Source organism: Diadema antillarum, unplaced genomic scaffold (assembly GCF_040938485.1).
Source record: "Diadema antillarum isolate AM-2024a unplaced genomic scaffold, OU_Dant_1.0 seq00000759_RagTag, whole genome shotgun sequence".
Taxonomy (NCBI): Eukaryota; Metazoa; Echinodermata; class Echinoidea; order Diadematoida; family Diadematidae; genus Diadema; species Diadema antillarum.
Genome location: NW_027271650.1, coordinates 121,687 through 130,811, shown reverse-complemented (window position 1 = coordinate 130,811; position 9,125 = coordinate 121,687). Strand labels below are relative to the sequence as shown.

General features: G+C 37.3%; 1 protein-coding gene across 1 annotated transcript; it reads left to right on the top strand.

The window, feature by feature from the left end:
- Positions 1–2,874: 2,874 nt before the first annotated feature.
- LOC139738617 (retinol dehydrogenase 8-like) lies at positions 2,875–8,696 on the top strand. Its single transcript, XM_071649235.1, has 5 exons — positions 2,875–3,158; positions 4,499–4,678; positions 6,292–6,385; positions 7,276–7,402; positions 7,988–8,696. Exons 1-5 carry the CDS (start codon positions 2,894–2,896, stop codon positions 8,216–8,218), a joined length of 897 nt encoding a protein of 298 aa, XP_071505336.1. The 5' UTR covers positions 2,875–2,893; the 3' UTR covers positions 8,219–8,696.
- The last annotated feature ends 429 nt before the right edge of the window (positions 8,697–9,125 follow it).

Genomic DNA, 9,125 nt, shown 5'->3' with positions numbered 1-9,125 from the left:
GGGTGTATTTCCTAGATAAAAATATAAATTAGGGTAAACTTTGCATGAGTTTTCTCATTGACCAAAAGGGCATAGTAAGTTGTGACAATTTTCTTTGTTATTGGTCCATTTAAGATTTGTCTACAAAATGAGCTTTGTTTGTTTTTACCATTTAACTTCTTGCCTTGGACTTATTTCAATTACCCATTTTATTCATGGACGTTTTACTTGAATTCATTTCGTGCAACAAACTGAAGGGTTATTATCACCCACGACAAACGTTAAATACTGCTCTATTTCTCCCTCACACATATAACCTGGCATATGGTAGTTTTCTTTTTATCCATCTTAAGTTGTTGTGACAGTTCGTCATTCAGAAAGCTTGTTATTCAGAAGGTTTGTCAATCCGAAAAATAAGATTCGTAATTCAAAAAGTTTGCTAGTGCACGCCTTCTCTTCATTTTAGGACTAACGAACATTCGGAATAACGAACCTTATTTCCTTTAAGGATTAACGAACCTTCAGAATGACTAACATTATCTCAAATTACATGAAGTTTGTTATGACCTTCAGTGCGAGGCAAAGCGAAGTGTAGATAAAGGAACAAATACAGTGTACTTGAACGTGTTCGAGAGGTAATCAATGATTACAATGGTGTTTTCTTACCAAACTAAGCAAACTGTTCCTTAGTGCTATTAATTGTCTCAACTTACGAAAACTGATACCTCACAACTGCACAATGTGTTACCAAGCGTGGCTTGGGTTAGAGGTAGCAAGACACCAGATGAGACTGATTAAAAATGGTATGTATTTCGGATAGGGAAAACTGGAATAGGAGGCAAGACAATATAATATTCGCTTTATACATTACTCGAGAAAAAAAAAAGATAATTGATTATAAAAGGCACGTGGGCCCGCACGGTGTTGCAGTGACGGTTTAGTGAAAACTTCACAAACGAGTCCCTGTACGAACAACATCACTATGACAGCCTCAAATGTTTAAAAGTTAATCACTAGCATTTCATATTCGTGGGAATTGGGCTCTCTGTGAAAATGGGCGTGTCTTCAAACTCTCAAAACTTGGGGGTGGGGTTCGGAAAGAGGGGCTGGAATGACTAAGCATTTTTTTTTCGGAGCCAGAGCTCGGCATACAGCTACTTCTGTTTACTTCCAACATATTTGCAGCTACAACCAGACGTGCAATCTACTTCTCTTTTTCCAGGTAAGATTTCGAAAATAAACTGCTACCATTGTCATTATTGATAACATGGATGGATTACACTGTTTTGCATTAAAAAAAAAAATTACTGACTGTAGGTATAGTGGTGGTGTCAGTCATGACGGCCTTTTCAAGATAGTGGCGGTTTATTTCATGGTTCTTCCAGGCTAGATAATTCAACGTCATTGTACATTTAGCATATCTTTGTGGCCATTGCTTGGATGACCTATAATAATAATGATAGAGAAAATTAAAGAAAAATCAAACTTGTGCTTATCTCAAGTAGTAGTACATACGAGGAGTCATTCATATGACAAATGGCTGTAGTAGATTGAAATGACACAGCACAACATTATAAGTAAAAATTTGTAAGTAAAGTGCTACAGTTATAGGGTATTTTTGACCTCACTGGTGAAAAGCACAGCGTGCAGTCTAGTTGATTTTACAGAGTAAAGGGATAATACATAGTTTTTCATTTTTCCTGCTTTTAAGAAAAATAAAGTGAGCCCTTGATTACTTTGATTAGCTTTTAGGTGTAATCTTAGATAAAGTTGAGGCAAGTGATCCTGACTGAGGTCTTAACCCACGGGCTATTTAGTAATGTCAACGAAGGATGGATAGTGGCAATTATCTTTTACGATATGGAGTGGTAAACTAGAAATGCACGGATTGTATATAGCGTTTATGTCTGGTCGAAGAATGCTTGAAAGAATCCACAGATGTAATTGTCTTGAGTGTTTGTTTTGGGCATAGTCCACGGATAATCCAAACTGCCTGATCGTTTATCATTAGTTGATCATCCAGTATTGATATCAATATATCTCTGTTTTGTTTTGGTTTTTTTTTCTGCACGTGCGAAAAAACCCCCCCAAAAAACAAACAAACTGTGACGACATCGCATATGCTGTAGGACAGACTAATACCTTCTCTAAATAACTCATGATCTTTTGGCAAAGAACTTTTTTTTTTCACATTCTTCCTGTATGTATTATAGACACACCACAACGATGCTTTATGGCATTTCGATAATATACATCCTTTCGCCTGAAGTAAGTTATCCTAGGTCGACAGTGATATAATAATTATGATACACAATACACAATAAAAACAACATCAATCAACGGCAATCAGTGTAAAACCGTCAAAGGTTATCGGTCTTGAGGATAATATTTTTTGAGAGAACTTCAAAGAAAACAGTGCTACATTAAAGTAACATTATGAAATAAGACATATTAAATTAGGAATGATAATAAAATGAAGTACACCATCATGAACATGAACACTGTTACACGGTCATCCCGACCACTTAAGGCGTAATTTACCATTTCCAAATGAAACAAAAACCCATGCTTAGTGCTTCAAATACTTCTAAAATGTGAATTGGGAATAGAAACAACTAATGTAAAAAATGTTTCAGTATAATCAATGTTAAGTATTGCTAAGTACATAAAAAGGGAACAATATCTATAATAAAAATGTGTTTATCGACAGTTACAGTTTAGTGGGAAATTAGTGATATTCCCTATATTTTAGGCTTTATCACGAAATTTTTGTATGTCAGGATGTTTTGTGATACAACTAACCTACATGTTTGCATCAAATGTGATATCTCGAACATTTTTAAATCATTGCTCCCATCAATATGATAAACAATAACTTTGAGCTCGCGCTCCAGGAAACGACGCATCATCGATCATGGCTACAGGGGTTGTCCTCATCACCGGTTGCTCTTCAGGAATTGGTCTCTCCACGGCAGTCAAGCTGGCCCAAGACCCAAAGAAGTCGTTCCTGGTCTACGCCACCATGAGGAACCTGGCAAAGAAGGGAGAACTCGTGGAAGCAGCCGGCAGCGCCCTCAACAGGACTCTCTTCATCCTCCAACTGGACATCACGAAAGAAGAACAGATCGTTTCAGTCATTAAGGAGATCATGAAGAGACACAGCCGAATCGACATCATCGGTTAGTATACAAAAAAAAAATGCACAGCTGAGCAGAGAGTGCCTAAGAGCAGATAAAGCCCACTCGGTAGTGTTTGCAATGGCGAAACATGCACGAGGGCATGACATTGTGAGGGTGTACCCGAGAGTGAGTAGCACCTCTACTGGCCTCATTAACTTAAACTTGAGCAATATTTGTTTTATAACCTGGGTCTGTGAACGATTTCTTTGAAGTATTTTTATGGGTGATCACTAGTTGGGAACATGTAGATCTTACTCAAACGGCATGATATCCGAAGATGTTCAATACATTCCTCAACATGAACTTAGAAGTTGTTTACAGTAGGCCTAAACATACTAAATGTGATTGAGCGCGAGCTTGAAATTGATAGAACAGTGTAGAGTGAGTGCTGCTAAAGTATAAATATATTGTGAAGCCCCTGTGAATGCCCCTTTTAATTTCTTGAAAATCCTTTGCACACTCTTCATTTTCAACTCTCGTAAATTTTGAAAGAATAATGCTACAGCTTTGAGTTGGCATCGATCATGGAGAGAATGAGTTAATGGAGCATGCTTAATTTCAGCTTAGATAATCCCTTCATCGTTGTTACTCCGGTGGTCTTCATCCTTTTTTTGTCCCATTCACTGCACAGTTAGCACGGTTTGATAAAGATTAAGCGTTTGAATAAAGTCTGTTCTTTAGATTCTCTTTTTTTTTCAGTTCACACCTTTCCAGAGTGTGCTGTCTCCTTCCGATATTTACATTGGTTTATCTGGGAGAGTCCATATACATCATTTTAAAGCTTAAAGTCTACTCTTTCAGAACCTGCCCTTAGATAAAAATCCATGTCTGGCGACTTTTTGTTGGTTTTGTGATGCAGAGTCACTAGTAAACGCTTATATGAAAGAAACCAACGCTTTTAGTCGCTCTGAAGGAGGCACAGTTGAATAAATATTCAGAGAAGTAATACAACAATAACCAATATTGCACTCAGAATTGAACTACTATTAAATCGAACAGCGATCTCGTTAAATGAGAGTAACACAATAAAATGATAAATAGTCCATGATGGATTGCTCGACACATGATTAATGCAATGACTTGTGCTGCTCAGCTTATTCTATATTCAGTCTCACGCATTACGATCAATAAGTGTCTCACTTTTAGTCGAGAACAGAACTGTCGATGAAAGCTAACCTCTACCAGTCTACAAAGTGTGTTTCATGGATTCCTATGTTTCATGCAACTACTCAGTCGTCCTGAAACATACATCAAAATAGCTGCTTTGTTTTTTTGCTGTCTTACCTTGTAGATTTGTGTCTCTTTTTAAGTAACGTTAACGATACCTTCTTGTTTCCTAGTGAACAACGCCGCATTTGGTTACTTGGGACTCTTTGAACAGATGCCGATGGCGGACATGAGGAAAATGATGGAAACAAACATGGTCGGAACGTACCGCCTGATCCAAGAAGTGATTCCAATTATGAAGCGGCAGAAATCTGGGCGCATCATCAACATTAGCAGTCTTGGGGGAATCAGCGGTGTGTTGATCTTATCATTATTATTATTGTTGTGGTTTTTTTTTTTTTTTTTGGGGGGGGGTGGGTAGGGTGGGTCGTGTTTGAATATTATGAGTATGTGTGTGTGTGTGTGTGTGTGCGCGCGTGTGTGTGTGTGTTGCTAAAGTGTGTCGCGCCTGTGATAGTAAAGCAAATTTCATAAATATTTTCCGTTAATCTATACGAAGAGTAATACATTTCGAAACCACCAGTCTGCATGCCCGCGATTAACTAATGATTTTTGTGTATAATTAAACACCACGTTATGATATCGAACTTGAGCCACTCAACCACAAGTCAATCAAATTACGTAACGTCACATATACATTTTTTTTTAACAGCGTTCCCGCAGCAGGGGAAAGTATAGATAGTAAATAACACACACACACACACACACACACAAATGAACAGGAGTTAATGATAATGGAGGCCTGGTTTGGCAACCCTCTTACTGAGCCATTTTCAAATGATAATGTAAGTAACGGGACACTGGAGTCTAGTAAATTGTAACTGGATGTGTAAAAGGTTTCAGAGTCTCTAGAAATGTTTGCCGTTTTCCTTTTCATTTTTTATATACTGGAAATTCTGAAATTGAGTGTAGCTGTTGTTGTTGTTTTTAAAAAAGAGAGAGAGAAAGAAAGGGAACTTGATAAAAAAAAAATCATTTTCCCAGACAACAGTGACATGAAATCAGATCATGATAAACCTTAAACAAATAAAACCTCGGTATTAGATATACAATATCATGTCTCCACGAGGGAGCTCATAATCATTGTCTCCAAGAGGGAGCTCATAAAAATATGTATCCACGCGGAAGACAACAATCAATATCCCCATGAGGGAGCTCATATTGAATGTCTTCCCGGGGGAGCTCATAACATAAAATGTCTCCAAGAGGGAATTGATAATGAATGTCTCCACGAGAGAACAGATAATGAATTTCTCCCCAAGGGAGCTCATACCGAATGTCTCCACGAGGAGTCTCAACATAAATGTCTCCAAGAGGGAGCTCATAATGTAGGTCTCCACGAGAAGTTCATAATAAATATCTCCATGAGGGAGCTTATGATTAATGTCTCCACGAGGGATCTCAAAATAAATGTCTCCACGAGGGAGCTCATAATGAATGTCTCCACAAGGGAGCTCATATAGAATGTCTCAACGAGGGTTGTCATAATAAATGTCTCCACGGGGGAGCTCATAATGAATGCCTCCACGAGGGAGTTCATATTGAATGTCTCCACGAGGAAAGTCATAATGAATGTCTCCACGCGGGAACTCATATAGAATGTCTCAACGAGGGTTGTCCTGATAAATGTCTCCACGGGGGAGCTCATAATGAATGCCTCCACGAGGGAACTCATATTGAATGTCTCCACGAGGGAGCTCATAATGAATGTCTCCAAGAGGGAGCTTATGATTATTTCCTAAAAGAAGCTTGTACAGTTTTTTATTATTACTAGAATATTCAATACTAAATCAACAGTAAAATGTCTTTGTTGTCCTGATTTTAACTTGTCGTCGATGCATACTTCACAATTTCAATTTTATAGTGTACATGACAGTGTTTTATTGATATCACGCAATCAATACAGGTTTTCCGTTTGGGTCCGTCTACGCTTCGACAAAGTTTGCAATGGAGGGCTTGACGGAATCTCTGTATCCCGAGCTGCGATGCTTTGGAGTGTGGTAAGCGAGAGTATTGAATTTGAAAATACAATGTATCAGAAGCAATATGCAAATAAAACTCTGTTCATGTGTACGTTACAAAATCCCTGGTTTCACAGTAGATCTGACAAAGAGATTGATCTGGGCATTACGTATTCTCTGAAAAAGATTTGTAAAAAAATGAAATAACATATTAATTGTGCTCGTAGCGGTACGAAGACGAAGATTATGCGTAAGTGCAGAAGTCGTGAGTTGTCAAGTCTGGCTCGTCAATACTTGCCGCAATAGATCAAGGAGAGGTCGGTAAGAACTCGTGTCTAATAGCAATCGATCATTTGGTCGAGATGGGTCGGGTTTAATGGGGCGATTGGGCTTGGTGGCAAACCCATCTTCAAAACGACATTATATCTCTTCCCCGAATGATGAATTTAAAGAGCGATGGCAGAAATAGTCTTCAAGGTCTGGGAATCATATTGGTGTCATTGTTATTATAATCATCATAACAATCTGTAAATATTGATAGATAATTATTGTAGATGATCAACCAATGTATTTGTAAACGTTACCATCACTCCGATTCTAATGAAACTATCATTCATTGGTATGATGGTATGATCACGGATGTGATGATGATACTGGTGTTGCGTTTGCTATCCAAGCAGTTGAAGGTTGAATATACTGCAACGTATTTTAATGAGTAATGGAATGTTGAAAGCGTTTAACAAGATTATCATACATGTATTACTTAAAATTTACCTGAAGGAATTCCGGCTTTCTTCGCCGTCATTATTGTATAGACTAGAAGTAGTCATGCAAGTACATAATATACAGATTTACATTACTCATATTATAAAAGTACGCATTATTCCATGTCTATTCACTTTCATTCCAACAATCAAAATCTGTGGCAGGATTACCTCGATTTGTCCCGGTGGAGTCGTCACCAAGTTCTCGGAGAACATGTCCTCCAATAAAACTGGTTCGGCCGACCTGCATCAAGCGGCAAAAGGAATCGACCCGAACGACAAATCAGGACAGGTATAATCAACCAACTTTCAACACATATACACAAACACACTATAATGTAAAGCTCGACATCAATAACTGGTGGACTTTGGTGTATGTTAATGTATGTATGTATATATATATATATATATATATATATATATAAATGCATATATGTATATATGTATATATGTATATTTATATATAAATATATATGCATTATTATGTATGTATATTTATATATATATATATATATATATACAAATATATGTGTGTGTGTGCGTGTGTGTGCGTGTGTGTGTGTGTTATACAAGTATTCAGAATGATGCATCTCGTTGAGTTTCAAAGTAGAAGTGGGAGTATTAGCAGAAGAGTGCTATAGGTCTAGTTATACAGCAAATGCCGCAGTAAACAAATAACGTGATGTTGAATTAACTGAGATACAGACAGATGACAGACTTACATAGTTACATACAGAACATGGTGGTACAGAAACATCATCACTTTTGTCACTGTACTTCAAATCATTTTACACACGTTGGAATTATCCTTGAAGATAATCATCCCCATAGTTGTTGTCATCATGGTCATATTTTATCTGTTTTTTCCCCATTACAGATTCTATCTTCCTTCATAGCAGATCTCAACGAGCAGATGATGCCGAGCAGTCAGCAACCCGAGGACATCGCCGATGTGGTGATCGAGTGCCTGGCCGCCGGGCAGCCCAAGGTTCGCTACTTCACTAGCGATTTAGGGAAGGGTATGATGGCACAAAAATACGCCGATGGCATCGGGGCGAACGGGTCTGATATGTGGTACCAGATGATGGTAAAGACCGATACCGCTTAAAGAGGAAGCAGCGTGCCTTCTTAAAGAGGAAAAGCCGCCCAAAACATAAATAAACTTCAAAAGAAAGAGAACAATGTTTCCTACAGAACCGTACTAACAATGAATAAACGTGGATAAGAAATAAAGAAGAAATGACAATTTAAAATCTCATATTTTTAAAGAAAACAGTGCTCGACCAGTCCTTAGGAATATTTAAATCAGCAACTTGATGATGTCATGCTCTACCAATTTCGAATTCATTGTATAAAGAGAAAGGGCAAAAATCTAATATTTTAGCTGTATAACTATAAAACTTGCTTTGAAATCACCAGAATAAATCAGAGCAAATGTTAACTCTCATATGTCTTGGTATGGGAACATGCTTTTACTGGTACTAGCTAAAAATAACATTTTTCCCCGAATTTCATTCATATCATTTCTGAAAAATTGTGACGGTATGACATCATCACCTCGCCCATTTAAATATTCAGAAGGACAGGTCAAGAACAACTGCTTTTTGCAAAATGGTAAGTTTTGCATATGTAGTATATTCCTTGTTATCCTATTTTCCCTTTTTGTATCATTCTGTAGGAAATGTTTTCATACCTCTTTTCAAGTTCATTATTTTTGCGTGTATTTCTTCTTTAATTAAGTGGGTTTCAAGGATTCTCTGCCAGAGGGGTCCACAACCATTCGTACAGGAATGTAAAGTTTAGCTTTAGTTGATGCCAAATTTAGTCGGGAGAAAAATAATGCAACATTATATATACATAATAAACATGTATATATATACATATATATATATATATATATATATATATATATATATATATTAATCATCTGCAATTTTCATACCTTGCTATCACGCGTGGATAGGTCAAGAGAGACAATATTAGAATAACATGTACACGATAGGGTCTTCTGTATT